This window comes from Lutjanus erythropterus, chromosome 24 (assembly GCF_056507025.1).
Source record: "Lutjanus erythropterus isolate fLutEry1 chromosome 24, fLutEry1.hap2, whole genome shotgun sequence".
Lineage (NCBI taxonomy): Eukaryota > Metazoa > Chordata > Actinopteri > Lutjaniformes > Lutjanidae > Lutjanus > Lutjanus erythropterus.
In genome coordinates this window covers 9,147,760-9,172,891 of record NC_139340.1, presented here as the reverse complement: position 1 = coordinate 9,172,891, position 25,132 = coordinate 9,147,760, and the positions used below count along the sequence as shown (strand labels likewise).

General features: G+C 39.7%; 2 protein-coding genes and 1 non-coding gene across 6 annotated transcripts in view; 2 read left to right on the top strand and 1 right to left on the bottom strand.

The window, feature by feature from the left end:
- Window positions 1-99: 99 nt before the first annotated feature.
- Window positions 100-20,300, bottom strand: LOC146304677 (N-chimaerin). Its single transcript, XM_084713852.1, has 15 exons — window positions 20,195-20,300; window positions 19,760-19,860; window positions 16,618-16,656; window positions 16,424-16,479; window positions 12,906-12,937; window positions 12,591-12,704; window positions 10,622-10,748; window positions 10,027-10,188; window positions 5,240-5,317; window positions 4,486-4,570; window positions 3,224-3,397; window positions 2,345-2,422; window positions 2,039-2,176; window positions 1,634-1,739; window positions 100-875 (listed from the first exon to the last, which is right to left on the bottom strand). Exons 2-15 carry the CDS (start codon window positions 19,776-19,778, stop codon window positions 704-706), a joined length of 1,380 nt encoding a protein of 459 aa, XP_084569978.1. The 5' UTR covers window positions 19,779-19,860; window positions 20,195-20,300; the 3' UTR covers window positions 100-703.
- Window positions 20,301-20,568: 268 nt separating this feature from the next.
- Window positions 20,569-20,642, top strand: trnai-aau (transfer RNA isoleucine (anticodon AAU)). The gene has a single exon. It is a non-coding gene; the product is annotated as a tRNA-Ile (tRNA).
- A 1,270-nt stretch (window positions 20,643-21,912) lies between these two features.
- LOC146304675 (FERM, ARHGEF and pleckstrin domain-containing protein 1-like) overlaps window positions 21,913-25,132 on the top strand; it is a 58,944-nt gene continuing 55,724 nt past the window's right edge. For 2 of the 4 annotated variants that reach the window (XR_014769338.1, XM_084714137.1), the window contains exon 1: window positions 21,913-22,153. The gene's annotated coding sequence lies outside the window, so the exon portion shown is untranslated. The remainder of the gene's footprint in view (window positions 22,154-25,132) is intronic. The other 2 variants (XM_084714136.1, XM_084714135.1) reach the window with 1 other exon arrangement.

Below are 25,132 nucleotides of genomic sequence, written 5' to 3'. Positions count from 1 at the left end.
AGCATCGCTAGACCAGCAATTCCCATGTTCTGTGAGGTAAAATGACTGATTTTGGCGATGGAGTCTGGTTGTATTGGAGAGAGAGATAACAGTTTATATGACTATAGACAAATATCTCATACAACCCCACTTCAAGTGATCCAAACTGTCCCTTTAAGAAAGAGAAGATATTAACATAAAGATGGATGAAACAGTGTTTCCCCTACATTGACAAAGTAGTGTTGCAATGCTACAAAGGATTTCTTCTCATGATAAAGAACATATTCCTCTTTTCTCCCAGCTCATCAATAGAGGTAATAATTATTTAAATTGAATAAGGCTGGAAAATTGTCCTTCAGTGTTCCAGTAACTAATTTTTTTATGGTTACAAGTCTTCTGTGGAGACTTTAAGACTGCTGATTGAGTTTAAACGTTTAAAATGTAGGGAAACACTGCATGCTTCCATCTAGTTGTCTCAACTATGATTTTTATTAGTTGCTTCTTTGCAAATTTCCTTCACTGTTCCTTCCTTCATGACTCACAAAAGCAGGTAGTATACTTTTTGTCCTGCTCCAGGTATCTTGCATGTTTCTTCTTCAATTTCTTGTAAAAAGTCACTTATTCTTCCATCTTTTCAAAGGAGGGCGACGCATGTAAGCATCTTCCCAACCTGCGTCCTTCCTCTCCCCATTGAAAGAATCATTTCCCTTCCCCTCCCTTCCTCTCAGAACAACACGTCTTCGTTGGTAATGAGCGTTTCCACCACAAGTCTCTGGTATCGGATGTCGTTGAGCGCCGTCATGGCGTCCAGCTCCGGGGCCCTCATCAGTGTCGGGCCGAAGACAATGCCAAGGTTCTCGCTGGACATGAGGTTTTCCTTCTCATGCAGGGTCACTCTGGAAGGAGAGAGGACAGAAAGGTTATATAAGCCCTTCTGACCACAAACCTTGAAATAAACCTAAGTTAGTTGACTAAATCCTTGCTATTAAAGTATTATGCACTTATCCGTTTTGCAATTTTGGTCTATTTCGTAGTTTTATTTACTTAGTTAAAGGGACAGATGTCATTGAATTAAGAAAAGAAATAAAATGATCAGTTGGTACTAGTTCATGTGACAAAGAGCAGTCATTTAGAAGGTATATGGTAGATTTAAAGTTGCTAGGCGTAGAATTTGAAAATTTGCAACTTGGCACCGTAGTGGCAGCCTTAATAAAAGACACTGAGACAAGAAACACAGAATTTTTTTAAGAAATAAAAAAACAAAAGCATGTGCCATCAAACTAATTCAAAGAGGTTATTATGTGAGAAATGTACACATTGTGGCTTTAATGTATTTAAACTGTAAAAATACACAAGAAATAATTTTCTTTTCGATCCAAAATCCTCCATCAAGCTAAGAAGGTTATGCAGAATGTGTTAATGTCCAAGCTAAAATTAAAAGATTTCTGTTCTGGAAATTTATGCAAATAAACACACTTTTAATTATATAAATGGCAACTGGGCAAGATTCCATTTCACGGTGATGTCTATTTCTGAAAATCTTTACTCTACTCCCTGGCAGTGTCTCTTCTGCTAAATAAGTGAGTCTTGAAAAACTTATTCATCACAACTAAAGGTATATGTTTAAGTGAAACCATGACTTGTATGTTCAGACCTCTTGAGGTGAGCCATGAGGTATCGCAGCGTCTCGCAGTGGGCTGGTGGCAACAGCTTCAAGGCCTCATGAAGAGCCTCCAGACGTTTTTCTGGGTCTGCAATTTCTGCAAAACACACAGAAATGAACACAAATTAAAGGACAAAGTGTTTCAGGAGCTCTAAACACAGATTATCCCATGCCTAACCAACACTTAGGTATTAATTATCACAAGTTAAAATAATAAAATTTTAAGGAAAAACCTGACAAAACACACTTCACCCACATCTTTTCTTAATTTGTAGCATAAGCAGGACACACTATCCTTCTTGCCAAGTGCCTTCAAAGCTCAGCTTGGCTTCTAAACTGTTCTTCCATTCAGTCTTGCATCTTATGTAATGAGGTACAGAGAGCGTGGAGACCTACTTGCAGCTTCTATGAAGCGTGGGTGGGCATCATATGTGATGAGGGGAATAGGCAGCTCTCTGAAGTAGAGTTTCAGGGCTCCGGTGATGATGTTGATGTCCTCGTAAGCGTTAGCAGAGATATCAGCCTTTTCTCCGTCTGTGGAGCAAAGTTAGATGGTACAGCGTCCAAACAAATCAACCAAACAATGAATCTGGTACTTTCACAGACAGAAAAACACAGTCAGATGGAAAAGAAGCCACAATATAATAGTTTTATGGTAGCAGATCCTAAAAGGGAAATTCTTTAATTAAAAAAAACACTCACCTCTGTCAAAGGCCAGCTTGACATCTTCAATCAGTTCACTGAAGCCTGATATTCTGTACAAACCCTCTGACTGAAGACCTGAGAGAGAGTTGAAGGGACACCACCAGAAAAATTAAACAAATTGAAGTTTCAATTCTGCATGATCAACATAGACATATTTTAATAGAAGATTCCAGTTGGAAAAGGCCGTCTGACGGCAAGTTGAAGCAGTGAAAATACTCTAATTATGGCGTACAATTAAAGATATTGATTTTTCTTTGTTCACAACAATACAATGTCAATACAGCCTCTGTGCTGGTACTCCTCTCTGCTTCTACAAATAAGGAGTGTATCAACAGCGATCTCATGTCGGTAATACACCGACTATGGATAAGTACCTCAAAAACCCCACTTCTAATAATCAGAAATATCCCTTTAGTACACTGAAGAGGATGAGCTATAGAAATAGAGGATAAAAACACATAGATAGGACACAAACAAAGAGAGGAGGCGGCAGTAAACTACAGCAGAGACAGGGCTGGGAATGAGAGGTGAACTGCTCTCCTGCTCCAGTCATGTTCAATCTCTTCAAGTCAGCTGTCTTTATTGATTTCACAGATTATTTTCACTCAAGTCTCGTCTCGTAGTCAATAAAATCCTGTCTGTGGCAGCTCCCCTGTGACCACTCGCATCCCATGGGGAGAATACTGCCGAACTCCCACTCTCACATGTGGCAGTGATTCTGCTACACACACACACACACACAGACCCCCGTGGGTGTTCTCTTTTTCTCTCTCTTATGGTTGCAGCAAACAATACTTACAAGCTCTCTGTTTTGTCCACATTATATAACCACTCAGTCACACACACAAACGCACACACTCTCTTTCTCCAGCTCACCTCTGGCCTCGAGTTCCTGTATGCACATGTCGACCACCATGGGTCTCTTGGTGTTGTGGGCTTTGACCAGCGTGGTCAGGTCGCAGCTGTACACCTTCTTGACGTGCCGCAGGTCGGGCTGGCAGTCGTTGGGGACGACTTTAGAGCACTGCTTATGAACGTTCAACCCACAGTCTGACAGAGAAAGAGAGATAACGAGGAAATTCACTGTTTGTCGACTCTGCGGGTGAAAATGGCTTTCTGGCATCTTCTGTATAAATTACATAATTATACAAATTGAAATAAAATGGGCAACAAGATGCATACAATACAACAACATGTAGCAATACAAAAATCACCTCTGGTTTCATCATAATAACTCGACTGGATGATAAAAGTTGCATTTAAACAGAAAGTAGGCATTGCAGAGGCACAGTTCATCCCCCACACACAGTAATAATCACACTGACAGTGTGTTCTCTGGCACCAGATTGAGTCTTTTAACATTTGAATTTGATGATACACTGCAGATGAGTCAACAGCAAAAGTGACTAAGTTAAAGCCTGCTGTCCCAGTTTTCAGTCATGATTTGAGAGAGAGGCGCTGGCATTGAACAGAGTGGAGGAGGCAAAAAGAAGCAGAAATTGAATCTTTTCTGGGATACTTGTCTATTATAAATCAAAGTTGACTGAAAACCAGCAAGCCGGAGAAAAAAGTATTACGCACTGTTTTGTTGCACTGGAAAAATGCCACAGATGCAGCCTAAAACACGCTGAGTATTTGAGTCTATGCATCAATCCCATACCATGTAATTTAGCTGTTTCCACCCAGAGTGCCCAGAAAATTTAGTCTCAGGAACTGCTTTCCACCACAGTCTAAAAACTCATGAAGATAAGTTTTTAGACTGTGGTGAAAACACAGACAATAATATCTGAAGTAACCTTTAAGTTAAGTTAAAAAGTAGACCACTTAGAGTGGAAATATGGCTTATGATCCTCCAGAGGTTCCTAAACCCTGGGGAAAATTCCTGCAATGGTAATGCAATCAAAATTAGCCCCGAAACAGAACTGTAACACTTCCCAGTGGCGTCCAGTCCACCACATTTCTTTAACCAGAGCCAGGTCATACAAGAATGATAGCAATCATATTATACTGATTCAGGGTTAGTAGCAGAGAGCTGTTAAAAATAGTATCAGCCACAAAGATCAGGCATCAGAATTGGCACAAGGAAGGAAAAAGTATCTCTAGTGTGAGGAAAGGAGGAGACAGGATGTGTGTGTTACCTGCACACTTGACTCCCTGAGCGATGAGGCCCCACATGAAGTTGGCACAGTACTCACACCAGTGGGGGCCTCTGAATGTATGAACCTGGTTACAAGGACAGAGATAAGAGGGGAAATTTAATCTTAAAAAGGCTGTTTTTAAAACGTAAGTAAATGTAAGTAAGTCACAACAAATATTACAATGAAAACAGACAAAACACATAAATTGACTGTTGTAAAAAATGGTATATTTGCACAGGTACACACGGAGAACAAGGTGAGAAATATTAATGCAACCTGGAATGGCTCAAGAAATACCTGGACACCAGCAATAATCTTTATTGCAGACTAACAGGCACTGACAAAAGAATGACAGAGACACAATAGGAGCACTGAAAGGACAATTATAGAATTATTACAATGAGTTTTAATCTGCTCATTTATTGCATAAATTTGCTCTATATAATGAAATGCTAATAACCTCCACAGTGCTCTTTGTGTGTCTGAGTGTGTGTTGGTCCACGTCTCCCTTGAGCTCAGTCCACTGTGGCTCTGACCTTTGTGCTCCTCACTAATGGCTACTTGTAATATGGAAATCTGAGGATCTAAAGCGCTAAACAGAAGCTGAAACATGCAAATGGAAATGTGTATGTGTGTGTTTCTGTGTGTGTGTGCGCTCTGAGCTCTCTGAGGTGAATTTGAATAAGACCCCATGAGCTGAATCAGCGATTCCAGCATCATTCACACACTCACATAAACAGGCTGCGGCTCTCACCTTGAAGTTGTGGACCTTCTCGTACTTGGGCGCCAAGTCGCTCTCCCTCAGGGTGGCCCGCCGCACCAGCGATGTAAGCTGCGAAAGGGCAAAAGATCTGATTGGTTGCCAGAAGGTGGAAGCAGGGGAGGTGGGTTTGGAGGGGTTGAGACAGGGTCCCGAGCCCGTGCTGGGGTCCGAGGACGAGGCGCTGCCAGATACTGGCAGGGAGGGGGTCGAACCAGCGCTGACGTTCAAACCAAGAGCTGCGGTAAACAAAGAGCCCTTCTGACCTGTTTCCTTCTCAGCTCGCCTGCGTGATTGCTTTTTACCTCTTTTAACGACATACGACTCTCGGCTCGGCATTGTGGGACCTGTAGTAAATCAACTCACACTGGAGGTTTAAATCAAAAGAGAACAAAACCGGAGCCCCATTAATAAATACAGTGAGTAAATCTAGAAAAAAAGAAAATACTTAAAAAAAACGTGCAGGGTAATTACTAAAAACAGGAATAAGTAACAAACGTCACAACAACTAGACTCTCAAATAATTTCAAAGCTCCATCTGACAACAACATCCCAAGCCGAGGAGCCAACACACGACCAATCCTGCTGTCTTAGCACCACAAAGATCAACCAATCACATCAGCTCTGCATACTGATGCTGGCTGCATGCTGCAATTCCACTTCATAACAAAAAAACAAAGCCAGCCAGCCAATAAAAGCCCGCCTCGGGAAACAGAAAATTAAAAAAAGTTAATCTAATAAGATTCAACAAATCTTCACTTCATGAAAAGCTCCAAAAATCCTAAAAATTGGACTGATGCGACAGAATGAGCATTCCTGTCTCCTGGTCTCGTGTAGGTGAGCGCTCCAGCCCACATGGCTCAGCGTGTGTGTGTGTTAATCCGCTTTCCATCCACACACACACACACACACACACTCGGCAGGCAGAACCAGCGGAGGAGGGAGGTGATAGAGGCAGAGAGAGAAAGAAAGAAGCAGAGGAGGAGGAGGGATGGGGGAGGCAGAGCTGAGCTACGGTGCAGTAATGGATGAATTTAACAGGTCACATTGAGAGGAGAAGGAGCCAATCGGAAGGCGGCAATTCTTGTTGTTCGTCACCAAATCTGCCACCTCGATTGTCCCAGGAGAGAAAGAGCAAGAGAGGCTGTTGTTTCATTCATTCGTTCACACTTTTTCGTTCCTCTTTGTCTCTCTTCTTTTGTCATTTTACCTGTGACATCAATCAATTTTCCCTCCAATGTTTCCCACTTTCCACTGTAAACAATAGTGCTATTACATATTTTATGTGCATGTTTCTTGCTTGAAATTTGAACAGAGTACACAATCTCGTGTCCTCATGTGGCTCTGGTCATCCACTATATTAGAGTGTACAAGTAACATTAAACAAGAACAGTTTAGGGCAAAATTTTCACTTAAGAAGTGCACTTTTGTGAGAGGTTTCTGGTTAAGTACAGCCTCTGGTGGGTTGATGTTTGGACTGTCTTTGACATTTTTGGGTTCAACAAACAAGCGGCGGGACTGCATTTAATCCTGTTACTCTGTAAGAGATTTAAAGCTTCAAGCTGCGTGTTTGATCTTTTTTATTAGACGTCAAAACAGACTGTACTGTATTCTTACTTATACTGCAAGAAGAACATTTTATTGCAGTGCGTTAATTAAAAGTACCAAGTGTTAAAGAGTTCTGCAGATTAATAATGAAGCCTCTGGTGTTACAACAATTAGTTTGAGTTACTTTTTATGGAAAAGTCTATATTCTGTCTCTGATTCTAGTGTATTCATGTTATGTCATGTGAATATTATAATATATAATATAATGAATATCTTTGGGTTGTGAACAAAACAAGACAATTGTAGATGTCATCTTGGGATTTGGGAAACATCAGTTAACCTTTATCACCATCCTCATTTTATAGATCAAAAAATAATTGACTAATTGAGAAAATACTCAACAGATTAATCAACAATGAAAACAATTATTAGTTGCAAAATCTCTACTGTGTCTAAAAATTTTACATTAAGATACAACAAATCTTGTTTTGTGGAAAAGTAGTTTGATCGTTTAAAAATATATAATAAATAAGTCAAAATTCCACTGTTACAAGGAACCAGATATTCACATCACTAATCCACATCTTACATATACAACACAGTGAATATGTATGACTGGTCATGGATATTTAATGCATAGGGATGGCGAGGGTGGAGGGTGCTGAACAAAAGAGAACCTCAATTGTAGACATAGAAAGAAAGACAAAAAACAACAGAAAAAGGATTATGGTTATGGATAGCAAGCTCATATACTGATGGAGGTATCATCTGTGCACTGTAATCTCCTCACACGCAGTTTGTGGATTATTTTTGCTGTATTTTCGGTCAGATCAGAGCTTTTATTCACTACAATAATGACAACTAAGGTTACAACTAGTCAATTAATAGTTTAATCTATAAAATGTCAAAAAAATATGAAAAATATACATGAAAGACCAAAGTGCCTCTTCAAATTGCTTCTTTTGTCCAACAAACAGTCAAAACAGACTAAAATATTTGCTTGAAAAAAGACTAAAATATTTGGCAACTAATTATCTTTTAATTGACTAATCGATTTGTCAAGTAGCCTTTGCAGCTCCATTAACAACAATTCAATCATTTCTGTCACCCCCCAGTGAACCCGCTCTCCAAACAAGGCCTTCAAAATTAAATTTTAAAAACTCATCACCGGAACGTGTTTGTCGCCCTCACGGGAGCCGTAAAAAACTACGTTTCGCCCACAACAAAAGGTGATGAGCTGAATGAAATATGTATTTCTCACGCGTTCGTCTTCCCTACAGTACAAAGAGCCACCTCTTGTCCCAATGTCACAGCCGTGCTGCTTTGTCTGCAAATCCACCCAATTATGAAAAGCACACACGTACACAGGACCACCCCCATTACACACACACACACACACACACACACACACACACACATATAGACAGTGATGTATGAGGTGCAGTGGTGGTCATGCACTGCAGGTCATACAAGGCCTCAGGAGGCTTGGTACTGGTGTAGCAGATAAACGCATTGCACACTTTGTTATGTGCCAGTTGGTGTGTGATTTAACTGGACTGTGTTACACTAATGAGTGTGTGTGTGTCTATACACCAGTCTGAGGGTTTTGCAGCAGTTTATATGAATGGTTCTGCATCTCCAGCCTCATTTTCATGCATCCACCTGCACAAAACACCCAGCTGCAGAAGTTCAATTTACATTAAATGTTGCCCAGTAATTAGCATCACTGTTAGCCACCGCTGTATACAGAAACCTCACATCTGTTTTCACCCTCTTCATGTTTAGAATAAGTTTCCTGTCTAAGTTTAAAACTAAACACAAAAAACAAACAAATCATCGCACAGCTGAACGGAAACTAATGAGTAAGTCAGTTCCTGAATATTTAGTAGAAGGCTTCTGGGAGATAGCAGGTTTCTGCAGGCAAACTGCTGTTATGTAATTTTACTGCAGAGCCCTTGGCTGGAGGCCATCTCTCCTCTGCATCCATCCTCCTCCTCCTCCTCCTTCCGCTTCTCCTTCTTTCACCATGTTCCTCAACTCTCATCCTTCCATCTTAGCACTGTATATACAGCAACTTTCCTCACCTTTACCCTATATTTTAACTCTGCAGGGGTTCTTCACGTTTCAGTTTCACAATCCACGCTCTACAAGCCCTAATCTCTGGATATTGTACATCAAGAATCATTTTATATACTTTTTACTACATTCTGCAAAGATCATAAAGACACTGATTGTTCAAGTTATTATGCTTACTGCCCACAGCATAAATTCACTTATCTTCTACTTTCAAATGACAGATTCCTTCATCTGCTGAACTGAAACAGAAATTGTGCACCTCCTACTTATATCATCTGGATTAAAGGGATAGTTTGGATTATTTGAAGTGGGGTTGCATGAGGTACTTAGTAAAAGTCAGTGTATTACCTACAGTAGATGGCGGCCGGCATGCGGCAAATTTGGACAAACAGAGAGTACCAGTAGTAAGCTAAGCTGTGGACAGTGTCAGTGATATCAACCAAATTTCGTTCTCTCTTGCTGGTGGCTAAAATAGGTTTTGCTGCTGACCCTGTCCACAGCAGTACATCGCTTTGCTTCCTACACCAGCACTCCTGCCTCTCCAAACTACAGTAGGGGCATGCTGACCACCATCTACTTTAGGTTATACACTTACAATGGATACGGCTCCACTTCAAACCACTACCCCTTTAAGGTGCATACATTTCAAAAAGTAAATGCCAATCCAGCCTGAATGTTTTCATCTGGATCAATCCAACCCAAAAACTATACACATAATATTCATACATTTTTCAATGTCAAGTTCGGTGCTGATTATTGATCTCACTTTTGAGATATGAATGGCCGATTGTTCACCATTTTACAGTCTTCTACAACATGCAAAGGAAATTAGAAAAGCAGCCAGTCTAGGAGACTTGATGAATGATTCAATTTGTCTCAGAATGGTTAATTTTAAGGCCTAATTTCAGGAATATTATTTGGTCTGCAGCCAATCCTCTGTGCCAACTCTACTCTATTTCCAACTCAAACCATCCCCCCCAAACTCCCCCAAAGCTCTCAGGTTGGTTTGCCAAAAACAGAAGATAAGTGGAGGAAACTTTTGGCCTGAGATCCTGCACGGTTTCTATTTAAAAAAAATAATTTTTGCAATGAGTGATGAATTTTAAAGACATTTAAGGTATTAGGTATTTAAGTTATACACAGGTGTTTGTCCTCACCCTCTCCTCAGTGTTACGGTCGTCTTTGGGTGGAGCGGGTCCATCTGGGGCCTCCGGGCTGAGTGGTAGGTGTTTTTTCAGGGTGGGCTCCTGGTTCAGGGTGGTGTAGCCCACATGTTCATAGATGGGGTTTATGGTCATCTTAGCAATGTACTCTGCTGCCTGACAGAAAAGCAGGTTACTGTAAATATTACAGGTTTATATCATTGATAACAACAGCAATGTTTCCCACTGTCCTTGGACTCAATCTTGCAATAATAGTCTTCATTTTAAAAGACTGTTTTATTCTCTTCAGTACTCTCCCATCGTCTGATTAAACAAACACTTAATGAGGAGTGAGCTTAAGAAAATTATAATGTTCCTTTTTACTTTTGGTGATATTTTCAAGTAAACAAGTGGTGATCAAAGGCTAATATGTGAGTAAAGCTTTTTTTAATTTGGCAAACATGGGTTAAAGGCTCAAACTTTAAGCTCATCCATTCTGCAAAGTAATCAACTGTCTACTTCTCCTTTTTGCTTTGAATATAGAAAGTTATGGTGCTTCATTAGTATTGTTAAGAAGGAAAGAGTGAAGAACAGATGGACACACACACACCTTTGTCTCAATGTAGAGTGTGATGAGGCCGTCTGTGACCAGGTCGTGGATGGACTCGAACCTCTTCTCTCCGACAAAGTGCTTCCCGTCATGGTAGAGCCGGAAGTTTCTCGTCTGGTTCCCAAACCTGGAAGCAACGGAGGAGGAAGCTTTAATATTGTCTAGCATTGGACTGTGTCCTTAAAGTTGAAGTCATAACTTTGGGATTCTGTTGCTTCTGTTGTTACACACATGCACATCTTTGCAAGGTTAGGGGTTGCATGTCATCAACAGCTACTTGGCAAAAAATAAAGCATATGTAGTCTAAACATGATAATGGTTACTTGTTGGAAATAAATTCAGAGGAGGCGATCTCTTCAGCTCAATGCCAAAACATTAACCTTCTGAACAGCCAACACTTCCACTGGGACATGCAGGCTGCAACCGACATCAGGGATAAACCATTTAGAATTTCAGCTTTTGTGAGTTTTTTCTATATCTATTATATAGTTGTAAAACTGTTGTTTTGCTTGTAATGTTCTAAATAAATAACTAAATGTTCTAAATAAATAACAATGTTTAAATTGAGGGGTTGAGAACACAAGAAGGAAAAAAGAACTCATCATCACAACCAAACTCTACTTGTTTTCCCTCTTTATACATGGAAATGCTGCAGCCTTTTTCAAAGATAACACAGTCAAAAAAATGGCACAAACTCAAAGCAACATAGCTGTGTTAGACAGACCCTGAACTGGGCCAAGACATTATCTGCTCCTCAGTGGCTCACAATGAAACCACCGCGAGATAAAGCAGCACCGCTAGATCATTAACCCAAAATCCAACCTTTCCTTTTCTGCAAACCCAGAGCGGAACACTAGTTTATGAACGGGGTATTTATGGAAGGTAATTACTATAACCACAGGGATGGAAGAGAAACTTGTGCAGGTGGAAGAACGGCATGACTATGAATAGAGCAAACTGACCCAAAACCTAATTCTAATGATGCCATGCACCCATTTTAAAAGTGAGACAACTACTCTGAGAAATTGATAGGTCATAGTCAAGTGAAACTGATATGTGCACAAGCTAACCAGGCTGAGAAAAAGTGGGCAAATGGGTGGTACTGAGGATACACAATCTCCCACAAACCTTCACTCCCTCACACGCTGACCCCTCCTGAGGAAAAGGCTGTGAGGAAGTGTGTGGAGCCATGTGAGTTTTAAGATGAGCGCCTCTGAGCAGCTTATGGCTCAACTTTACTGCTGCCTTTAAGCCCTCACACCTCACAGCACCTGGGGTCTGAACTCACACAATCCGACATGCTCAGCATTCACAAAGCTTCGCTTTTTATTGCCTTGTCACACAAATACATGCAGGTATGGACACTGGTGTTGGAGGTCAAACTACTGCAAGGACTCAGGGGATTAACATGAGGAGAAGAAGCAGAACACATGCAACATAGACACTTCTTCAAGTAAGGCAAGGGTTAAATAAATATCTTCTGTTATCTTCTTTGGCTTACTTTTCAAGGACTTGTAACATTAAAAAAATGTTATTTTTAGATTGCACATTCCTACAACAGGCCATTTCAGGTTAAAAAAACATGCATATTCTCTGAAATTAAAATGGTAAATTTACGTGAAAAAAAGGATATTCTGTGAGATTAAAGAGGTAAATTCATGAGAAACATTCTCTGAGATTTACAAGGAAAAACCCTGAATAGTCTCTGAGATTACAGAGCCATAAAATTTGCAGGAAAAACTCAGTGTTTATAACAACACAGCACACTGAGGATATATCACACTTCTGACTGGACTCTGATTCAAGTTACCTGTTTTCTAGATGTGGTGGTTCATTTTCTAACAAACACACTGGGATCTCTGGTCCAGCATTTAAGCTTACACATAATCACTTGCACCACAGGGCTCACATGTGTTCTTGATTGTCTGCATTACCTCTTAGTTAGCTTAATACACAAACACAAACATACCTTAGAGCCAGCGTGTACGTGCCTGGCTGCCTCTGACTCTCTCTGATGAGGTAGCTGCCTTCAGCCTGACTCAGTAACTGGTCGGCCTCTTCTCTGGAGATCATCCCATGGTACCTGGACATAAACAGCAGCAAACTGTCGAGTAAATCAGTTGTCAAATCCATGGAAACCAGCTTTATGACACCTTATCACCGTAACTGGTCTACCAAGTCCAAGAAATACTTCTTGTACAAATTATGTTTTTTATGTATAGTGTGTGGATAACTTTGGATTAAATAACAGAGGGAATGTGCATCATAGAGAAGGCAAACTTACTCTCTTCCATAGTATTTAGGACGGTTCTCCACCTGCAGAGAAAAGAAAAATATGAAGTCTGTAAAACACTAAAAAAGTACATGGCTGTTATGTCACACAGAGCAGAAGACTGACACTCATGTGCAAAACAAACTAGTTAAAACACCTGTATATGCAAGTATAAAGGTTAAAAACAATAACAATGGAGTGTATGAAATGCCACTGACTCTTGCTGATTATTTTCCCAGACTTTGCCACATTTTAGTGAGTAAGTGCGAGTTCGTGAGCGTGTGGGCGCAGAGAATATTGCACGAGTCAGATAAAAAGCTGAACGTTCTGTTGTTCTCAACAAAACTGCTGTCGAGCCAATAAATCAACAAAGACCCAACATGCGGCTCTGAATGTTAATTTGCATGCTCTGCTGTCGGTGTGTGTGGAGAAGACACAGGAACAAGAGGCAAGTGAAGGACATACAGGAGCATCACATATTCAGCCTGTGATCAAATATAGTTGAGATGGTAGAAGAGTCAAAATTTGTGCTGCCAATCATGATGGTGGATGTACAAAAAGGAGGGATGTTAGCTCTCCCTTATATCAGCCATGCACGTGCATCTCTGGACACCTACCAAAACTGCTCTGAGCCCTGTCAGTGCGCAATGCATGGAACGGACAGACTAATACCCGTCACTAATGCTCAATAAACATCCTTGACTGCACATAACAGAGTGCTGAGCTGGAGGGGGCGAGCTGCTTGGAAGAGGGACACATCTCTTTTTCATAAACAGTGTGTTTTGACTGAAATGATGAAATACACTGGTACAGAGTGAAATGTCTACCTGACAGAGACAGGAATCAAACACATGGGACAATTATGTAAGAGTTAAATACACTGTCTGTAGGTTTATGAACATACTGAATTAGGCACCTGTAGCAAACTAACAACTGCTACCTGTCTTCATTGAGCGCTTTAATAAAAAGGATATAAAGGAGTTAAGAGCTCCACAGAGAGCTTTCCACTTAACAGTTCATCAGTTTGAAAAATTTATGTCTTCGGTGGATCACTCCAAGACACTCAGCAGTCAGTGAGAGGAAAATGTCAGCTCACAACAGAGAAAGGAAAGCAATTATTACCCAGGATTATGGACACGCTGCAATGAAAACAACCCAGATCCACAAATGCATTGCACATGATGGCTCAAATCAGATTTTTAAGTCAGACTGTCCATACCTTCAGATCAGATTTGTGTGTCCACATATAACCAACCTCTTGCATTGATTTCTGTGTGAATGACACAGGTGTCAAACTGAGATCCATCATCTCGCCCTCTAAACAATCGCACTGTCAAGCCACAGTGCAGAACTCCTCCATCACACCATACACATTTGTATGCCCAGACTCAGAAAATACATACAGTGAAAACTGTTATTTATTGTTTATGTATGTTTGCACCAATAGAAATGCTGCTCAATTTTGTTGTGCTATGTGCTATGACAATAAAGGAATTTTAGTAGGTTAGATTGGATATTTATGTGAAATTTTAACATACTAAGTGCATGAATTCTTGAGTTATGGACAAAAACATGTTTTGTGAGGGCACAGTTTCCTTTGACCACATCCAACTGGAAGCTGGAAGATGTGGACGTTTGGCATTTTTGTTTGATGGACAAATTCACTAGTCAATAAACAGACTAAGTCAGTAACAGCTTGTGCTGATTATTCCTTTCTTGTGTCTGTTATTGAGTGCATTTCAAAAAGTTTTCACTTTTAAAAATGATGTAACCTGAGGTCTTCCAATTAAAGGACAGTCTCCACTCATTAATGCCAACCCAACATGCCACAAATTAAAAAGTACCAGCCACAGATAAGTGCTTATTGGTGCATCATTAAACCACATATGGCTGAACTCCCAGCAGACAAGCAAGGGGGGCTCCTCCACCCCGTCTGTCTGCTGATTTTAACTGGGTCAGCACCGACTACCTGACCAGGCCAGGGCGTCAGAGCCAACAGCTGTTCATTTTGCATCACACATACACACACATTAACATCCGTTAGGCCCTGAGAGGACAGTCTTTAACAGATTTATGCGCGCACAAAACACCAGACGTACAAAACCCCATTTTTTAATCCCGCTTGGATTGCCCAAAACCTTGTTGTCCCCCCACACACAGACTCACACACATCTGGTGGCTGTGTCCCCTGAGGACAGAGGTGCTGGTGCATGGCATTTAGTGGACATCAGCAATGTGTAGCACCACCTGGAGGAGCCTCTTCTTATCTGTTTAAACTACACTTATAAAAACATAAAGACACCTATATTCATGTTGTTTTCATCAGAAATAAAAGGCCAACACATCTACCCACCAAATGTTAGATAGATCATTGTTCCAATATCCTAAAAATAAAACTACAGAATGCTAATATAAAACGCTGACTTTCCTTGATCATGCTAAAGGTACAACATGAAAAAAAATCAGGCAATATAGGTGCTTTAACAGATGCCTTTCCTCCCTACAGACAAAGCATTGTTGAACTACGGCAAAAACAATCAGCCCTGCTACAAGCCGAGTCAGCGAACACAGTCTCTAAGGGGACCAAACACACACACACTTACACGATACACACACTTGCTTGAGGCTCGATCCATACCATTATTGTTTAAGTCTGTAACGATCGCATCTACCTGCTGGTGAAACCACTGACAGAGAATATGTTATGCCTCAGTGAAGATACAAGGTAATAATGGGTCATCAAACTGACTGCTGACCTCCTTTGGGTGTTGAGGCTTTAATTCAGATGAAACATCTGTGAAAAAATACACCCAGATAAAAAATGTGATGGCACACTGCACCTGTGCTCAATACTCCTGCTTAACTAAAAAAGCAAAAAGGCAAAAGGGAATGTTGCTAATGTACGCAAAGTGACAGCACAGCCACAACGGACATTTTTAGCTTCTTTTTCTGTCATCTTGAGTACCTCATCTGCAAATTCAAAGTTTGCAAAAAGTTTATATGGAGTAGTACCATAAAGTATGCTGTAGGAATGTATAATTTCCATGAGCTTTTTAAACTTGCAGGAAGTACAAAATGGACTTAAAACATGGTAAAAACACAGTATATTGGATGTGTATTACTGCAGTCGCTGCTGTAGAAAGGCAGCTAACTAAAGTAAGAGGGCTTTCATCACATGAAAGCTTGAGCAACTTATTATTTTACTTAACATATTTTTATTTAATTTCTATTGCTATTATATTCCACACTGGCTTTAGCATTTACTCCTTATACATTATATTGCACTTTATATTTAATGCTCTCTTCTTTTAATTATGTTAGTGTAATTTTGAAGAAAGAAAGAAAGACTTTAAACCCTTGTTTTTCTCTAAACCTAAATGCATCTGTAGTTATTACTCTCTGCTTTTGTAGGGTAGTATGTAATTTGATTTATTCAGTGCAATACCACATGGAATGAAGGTGGATTTATCTATATTTATCTCCAGACATGACAGACTAATTGAACATTGGTTGGCTGGAAATGTTCTTACCTCAGAGGTACAGGTGAGTCTACGGGGGTGAGGTGCCTCCTGTTGGAGCTGGTACACTGTGGCAAAAAATACACAGCAAACCATCAGCAAAAAGCATGCAGCCACCATAAAGAAACACTGAAGTCTCAAGGAATACCACATAGCCAAATACTTTTAAGAAAATTTAAGTTTAAAAAAGTTCCAGCATTACTTACAATAAGACTTCCACACCGGCGGCCTGTATTCATCATGATCTAAGGGCAGAAAAACAACAAAACATCTTTAACAGCTGCTAAGTTACTCAAAACTTAATTTGCTTTGCTGCAGTGCCCCCAAGTGGACAAAACATGATAATGATCAGTGCTGATTTTATCTGCCTGGTCTACAGTACATCTCAATTTTCATATAAACCACCAACCGGATAAGACCAGCATTCTCTCCTTTCATTTAATCTGCTTTCTTATTATAAATCAATAACATAACACATACTATTTGACATTTTTAAATTCCTGTTCACTGGATGAGAGGTTGCTGATGAGTAAGGGCAACAAGATTTTGACGCAATCGCATGATCATCACCGCTAAATACAGATATCGCTGAAGAGAATTTAGCAGTTTTATTAATGCAGTTGCCAAATGTGGATAAACTGACAGTGTCACATATGATGTTATGGCTTTCAGCTACTTTATTTTCTTTAGTTTTAATACAGATTACCTTGGGATATCAGGCAGATGAATAATGTATTTTTCCACAATAGAAACCCCATGGTGACTTAATAAATAGATCTACTCTGTGCAGCACAAAGAAACTGTTAAAGATTCATTGATATTGCTTTGCAGAAACTGAAAGTAAATGAGCTCTCACTGCGATGTTTATCTTTCTTACAGTCAGACAAGCTCTTGCTGTCACCCCCTCAGGCCTACCCGTGTAAAATTAATTGTAGATGATATCAGCAATGGAGCTTTGCTTGTTCAGCTCTTGCGGACCATAAACAACGCTGACATTAATATTAGAGGAAGCATGACTCTATGCAACAGAATAATCTCCAGCCCTCGAGCACTCAGTTGGAGTTTGGCTGAACTCCGCAGCAGCTACTGAAAATCCTACACTGTGATTACTGTGAAATCCTTTCAGGTTCAAATTTGGTGTTGTGTACATTTATTCAGTGACTCATAGTGTGAAGCATCTGTGCAAATTCACAGCAATGATGCAAGGCTTTATTTGCAACTAATTTGGAATTAGGCAAAGAGATAAACTTTGTTTCTGAACTAAACTTGCTCCACTAGAACATCAACAGTATATATAGAGTGGGTTAAATCATCTGAAAGCTGGGAATTTAAAGATTAATTTAAGATGCAGCCCAATACTCTGTCAAGTTTTTCTAGTTAGTTAGTTAGTTAGTGCTGTCAGAAACTTGACATGTGGAGATTTCTGTAAGAACTGCCTTTTTGGCAATTGGATGGCAAGCACTTCTGTTCAGGGGAGGTTACTCTCAGAGATATTCAAATAGCATAGATATATTTATACTGCATGTACGTAAATGCATGGTTTTTACCCCAGACTCCGTGAGATTAGCATAAAGTCTGCAAAGGGTTAGCTGAGATTTGGACAGTGGAGTTGGAAAGGTAAAAAAAAAATCAGTAGGAAATAGACTAATTTTGATGACATAAATCAATATGCATCTTAAGACTCCGCTGTCCTTTGGCCAGCATCTTGCAAATTCAGTCATATGCTGCCTTCCATCGTCTCTGCATGGGTAAAACTAACAGCCTGTTTCCTGTCTCTGTGTACTCTGAGTTCACCCTACAAGCCTTATCTATTCAGCACTTGTCGTCCCGGTATCCTGTCTTCAAAATAACTCCAAATCCTCCCCCTGGGCAAGTGTCTCACCCTCTTTCTCAAGGCAACAAACAGATACATAGGCTCACAAGAAACCAGACATAACATATAGACTGCTGAGAACTCGCAGTGTCTGCAGATGCAGCAGGGGTGGAAAGAAATAAAATCCAGTGGTTTTACTGAAGTGCTGTGAGGATTATTGTGATGCACTGGTGATTTAGTTGAGTGTTGCCATTTTTGTGAGGCTTTATACTGTCACCCCACCAAATTTCAAAGGGATATATTGAGCTTTTTTCTCCACCACACTTGTTCTGACATCTGGAATGTGTAGTTTTTTTTTTCACAAATTGAAGTTTAACATGAAAGCTTACCAAAAAAAGTTTAAGTTTAACACTTTCTAATTAGAATACCTATTAAATAGTGCTTGCTTGTTATAGGATAATTTAACCCTCACTGAGATTACAAACAACTCCTCTCACCCTTCCCTTCCAAGCATGTAGGAGAAACTACACAAATGAACTTATGCAAAACAAAGAAGGCCTTATCTGAACCCAGTGTTTGCTTTGTCCCTTCTGGCCTACTGTAGAAACATGACAGTACAACATGCAACATGGCAGCCTAAATGGAAGTGTACCCACGTCCTCTATTATCATTATTTCTCTTATTTTCAGGTGATTACATACTAAAGAAAACACATTTAGGAATATTACATTCCAATTCCAATTTTACACTCTGGACCAGAGAGTATCAAAAGTATAAGTATTTATTCTGGAGCAGAAGGAACCCTGTCAGTATTTATATTTTCATATTAAAGTAATTATCATTGCTGATGCATTACAGTGTAAGCAGGACTTTAATATTTTAACAGGCCATAGTAATTGCAGTTTTAGCTGTTTTATGCACTGCTGGATAGTTTAATATATTGTCTCTATTATATAAACTAGCCATATAATTTGTATGTTAAGTCTCAGTCTTCAAAGTAACCATTGACTATAACGGTCAAATAAATGTACTGGAGTAATAAGTAAAATGAAATTTAGTGGAGAAGTATAGAGTAGCAATAATTTTAATACAGCTACAATGCTTTGGTCAATAATTCCAGTTGTATCTTTTCTCGTTTAAAGTTGTGCAAAATCTTTTTTTTGTTATATGTAATCATTACTTCTGAAGTATCTCACCTACATTAATTTTAGTTTAAAATAAGATAAGGGTAAATTACAATGTATTATACTTATATTTGCCATGGTGGTTCACTATTACTAAATAATTACAGAGGAAACACTGCATAGTTAAGATCCATGGCAACTGAATTCTTCATATTTCTAGTGGCCTCGTCAAATTTTACCAAAATACATTAGAGAAACATGAACGTAGTAAAATTATGGTTGACCACATTGGTCAGCAGACTGTGCATCAATGTATCAGCTACAACCCAGCAAAATACACAATACCAACAAACCATTAATACACTCAGATGAAGGCACAAAGGCCGGTATCTGAGGCGTGATGCTGCTTACCGAAGACATTTAGGGCCATCTTGATTCTGTAATATGATAAAGATGAACAATTAACCAGCAGATCCAAATCTCCAGCAAACCGGACCCACTTAGTTTAAATCCTGAAAGAGAACAGATGAAAACGAATAAGTTGGAGATATTCAGCCACTGACTGTGGAGAGCCACCCTGTCTGAAGTGGGAAAACAGCTGAGTAACGATAAACAATAAATGATGAAGCTCACATTATAAGAGAGCTAACGTTAGCGGATTCGGTCAGCGTTACTTTAGTTGGTGGGCTGAACCGAGGAGAAAACGCCAGTGACTTATGTTTTCACACTACAATGAAGAGAAAACATTTGTTTTGTAACACAATGTAAAGTACACCGACGGTGGTTTAAAACAATACGCCATTATCCAGCGGTTTATTAATCTAACGGTTAGCTTATAATACTCACATTCACATCCATTCTACATTGTGGTCGCCATCTTGCTGGGTCACGTGAGCAGTCTCGCCCTCTCTCCAGGGTAGCTATGGCAACGGACCCTACCGATGCTACTTCGTGGCAAGAAAGACGTCGTCATTCCTGAGCAAAAGTTTGGTAATATAGTGTAGTATAGGTAGTTTACGGTAGCCCAACAACGTAAGAAACACAACGTAAGTAAACGTTAAGTTTTTCAAAGAGAATCAAGGCTAGCTAACCGGGCGCGTTCACGTGGGTGATCCATCTTCTATCTCGAGGTAGTGAGCTAAACCAACTATATGGAATATAGAAACACTTAGATTACATTATTCATTTATTAAAATAAATGGTTTTTCCTCGAGAAGCGTGGCCGGTTAGCTCAGTTGGTTAGAGCGTGGTGCTAATAACGCCAAGGTCGCGGGTTCGATCCCCGTACGGGCCAATTACGTTTTTCTACAGCGCCGCAAAATAAAACTCGCAAAAGTTAAGGTACTCATAACTCAATTGAGACAAAATGCCACTGTTTACTGATTAATTTCTTACAACAGCAACATGTAGATGGTCTACTATGCATCAAAATTCTATATAAATGTATATGTAGAAATAATCAAGTAAATTATCTAAGATTTTTTGTTACCTACAGAACTTAAGTATGTGTGGTCACATTCATTACTATGTGCACATACCAGGTTTAATTTAACCAAAAATATAAAAAGAACGTTTTTTTCACTGCCTGCCTGTTTTTAACATATGTGAAATGTGGTATTATTTCTACAATATTTTTGTACAAAAAAAAAAGAAAAAAAAGATGGCAAACTTTTTTTCTCATCCAAAAAAACTTTAAAAAAATATTACATCTCCGGTCCAAACCTTCCCAACATATATTTTATATTTTTTTTATTGTTAACACAATATTTATCACCAATTTGTCAAATTGTATACCTGTTCAGTTTTCCATGAAGGACTATCTTGTATGATAATCCTAAAAAGCTATATTTATTTGAGCATATTAAATTAACAATGCTAATTGTCCCAGTAAAAAATTCAATAATGAAATGTATTGGAATAGGAGTTGTTTGACTAATAACTTAAATTTGCAGTGTAGTATAAACATTGTTAAAGAAAACTAGTAAAGATTCACAATTAACAATGGAAAGAAGAGATTTGGTCCAAACCAAAGCTCAGAAACTATTTTCAAATCAAACAGGCAGATATAAAGTTATTCCTGAGGAGCAACGTACAATATATGTGTTCTTTGTGATCTTGATGTTGAGGATGAATATCATTTTCTTCAGACTTTATTGATTTAATCCACAAACTGACAACAGAGTCAGGTGCAATCACACAATAAACTGCTGTAAACAGAATCCCATACACCCTTGGTACATAACTCCCAACCAAAATACAAAAAAACCTATAAACAGTCATAATACTGTAGTTACAAACATATATAAAGCATAAACTCCTCATAAATTAGTCAGAAAGATTGCTGTATTAATTTAATTTAATTTAATTTAATTTAATTTAATTTAATTTAATTTAATAAAAAAAAAAAAAAAAAAAGACAACACTCTTGACATGTAAAGGAAAGCGGTTCTGGATCAGTTCTAAATATTAAGCTGCATTTCAGCACCGCGCAGTGTCGCTGTTTCTCCGCCTCTCTCCTCCCTCTCTCCCTCCCTCAGACTGACACTGTAGTGCCGGGCTGCTCCGCGCTGGAGGCGGTGTGTTGCTCTTCATTGTTCCAGTAGAAAAGCTCAATGCACGTCGGTTTCCCCACATTTGTTTCAATGGCTACCGCTCAGAAACCACGTCCCACCTGAGAGGGAGCGGTTCGGCTGCCAACACGGGACTTTTATCACGGAAAACTTGGCCGCAGCAGCTCGACACTGAGTGGGATTTACCGTCTGACGGACTATCTGTGGATCCTGAAGAAAGAAAGAAAGACTGGGGGTAAGGAAATCATGCTATCCGGATTATGAAGCAGCGAGGTAACACGTAGCCTCTCTGGTATTCTTACTGCACTCTAACGTTTAGATTTAGCCAGATTTATACGCATCCAGTCGTAAGCTTCCTGTTCTTAAGGCAACAGTGTGTGATGTTTGATGAGCCCGATATCCTGAGTATAATCTCGCCTCCAGTGCGACCAGCAGCCTGTTCGTTTTCCTAATCGGCTGAGCTTTAGGAGGTCCAGCAGAGCTTCTGTTACTGTAAGCTTAATAACAGACGAGGATAGCCCTCTCCTAGTAGAGCCTCACACATTTACATGCATTGCAACATTTTCACAAAGTTGATATTTTGTAGATCTTTGGTGTTTGGCTGGCACGGACAGGAGTTTGGGTGATGTTTTTAGGCTTTATTGTTCATTTTTGCAGTTATTCCCTGCTGCTTTTCCATTCACCTAACCTTACAATAGGCTAAGCTTTGTCATTGTCAACACTTGCACATTAAAATTGAGCACACACACACACACACACACCAACCCTCTTGAGTGCGATCATGTTGCCTTAGCCTACTGACATCTTTACCCTGGCCTGAAGGATTACTCTGCTAACCTACATCCAGGGCTTGCACTAGTGCCAACTGTACTCTTGATGTCTGCTGTGTCTTATACAGTATAGGGGTGTGTCTGTTTTATATCACTTGGCGAAGCTGCAGTGTGTTCCTCCAGCCTTCTGGAGAATGTATGCATGACACCTAAGAGGTGACAACATCAGCTGACAAACACATCCCCTTTCCCTTTATTGATCTCTCGGGGGACATGCTCTTTTTTGCACCCCCACGCTTTCAGGGTGAGGTCAAAGCACAGGGTCAGTTGGGAAGCACCACCCGCTGTGCTCATAGGCACCTCATTTTGTCAATGGTTGGTGGAGCATGGGTGCCCCGTTGCAATCAATATCGCAGCCACAACGCCGGGAGAATTGACGTTACACCCTCCTTCCTTCCAACCCCACAATAGAAAGTCTCCTGAGGGCAGTAGAGCAGCTTAATGGCTCGGCGGGTGGGGGAGTGTCACCTTGACAGAATGTAGTATTAAGCCCGGCCATTGATCTTCCAAGGTACGTTAGTGTGTTGTGGCCTTGATCTTGTCCTTACCTGTGCTTGTCAGGTTGTAGCTGATGCCTCCTGGGTATCATTTTTCATCTTAGACAGGTAGTCAGTAGTTGTTTATTCTATGTGGTGGCAAGTAACACAATCAGGTAATGGATGTCCTCCCTTTATGGTTATGGTCTCTTTATATCACAGTTGTATGCCACTAACTTTGTATGGATTACATCGATCCAGCATTTCAGGCTGTATTGGAGGCATTTCCAATACTGGTATTGATATCAGAACAATCCTACTCACATGGTCCAGGAATAAATAAGTTGCACTTGCTGTTTGAATACATAGTAATAATAGTATAATTGTGTCTTTCTAAACGATCCACATATTCCTGCAGTGTTCCCTTCAAAGCTGTAACACTGGAGCTGAAACAGTAAGTCGGTTCATTGATTTGTTGGTCAATAGCAAATTAACAACCTCGATAATCAATTAATTGTCTTTCTTCTTTAATCCAAAATGCCAAAGCGTCACTTGTTCCATTTTCTTAATGTGTATTTTTTGCTACCTTCTTCTGTGTTTTAAACTTGTTACATAGTAATAAACTGAAATAGGGCTGCAACTAGTGATTATTGATCTGTCGATTGTTTTTGGTCTAAAAGATGTCAGAAAATGGTGGAAAATGTCGATCAGTGTTTCCAAAAGCCCATGATGATGTCCTCAGATGTCTCGTTTGATCCAGAACCTAAAGATATTCAGTTTGCTTCCAAAGAGGAGTAAAGAAACCAGAAAATATTCACATTTAAGAAGCTGGAATCAGAGAATTTTGGCTTTTTTTTCCTAAATAAATATCAGCTGTGATAGGCTGCAGCCCCCTGCAATCCTTAAAGAATTATAAAGAAGTTATAGACAAAGGATGAATGGTTGTCATTAGCTGCAGCCCTACTTTGGATTGTTGGTCAGACAGAAAGGGATTTGAAGACATCAGTTTGGGTTTTAGAAATTTTCATCCAGCATTTATCAAACTATTTTCTCACATTTAATAGAGAAGACAAATGATTTTAACCTGTAACTAACATGTTCAATAGGTCCTTAATGACATAGACCTATTGATTTATTGACAAGTAATGACAATTATTAGTAGCAGTCCCACACTACACATAGGTAGAGAAAATAATTAGCAAATTATTAAATAAAAATTGCTTAATCTCCAATAGAAACACTGCTACAAGCTTAGCTTAGTTATCTTAGCATTGTAGAAGTGAACCCCCAGTTCACATCTCTATCACAACATCCTATCTCAGTTTCATCTTGTGACCTCGCTCAGATCCTCTTTTAAAGCACTTTGCATGTGTTGTTATATTTGAATCTGTTCCCTTTTACGTAACAGTTGTGCAGTTTTTTCAGCCGATGCATGCATCGGTCTGTGCTCAGATGATTTAGTTTCTTATCTCGTGTTGCTTTGAAGATCCGCTTATCAAAGTCTTCATTGTGAGTCTTGTTTTGTAGCTGGCAAGCGTTCTCTGTTGTGCAACTTTCATGTGAATATTCAAACTCAGATTATGTAATTTCCATTTTAACACGTGCTGTCTTGACTTGTTAAAAAAATAATCAAAATTCCTGCGCTGCAAAAGTATTAAAACCATATTTGTGCATGTAGAACATAAAGCCTTCTCTGTGGATGCACTTGCACACACACACACTCACATCCGATTCCCAGAGCCTGGCTTCCCTCTCACAAACTCTTGGGAAACTTTCAGCCAACACCAGTTCAAAGGCTGGTCGAGAGGCCTCGGTCCCTCCGAGTTAAAGCCCCGCTGCTGGCTGGAAGCTCCCACAGTGGCTTCCTTTGTGCCTGTGTTGTGACCGGCTCGCTCTGTATTCCACTCT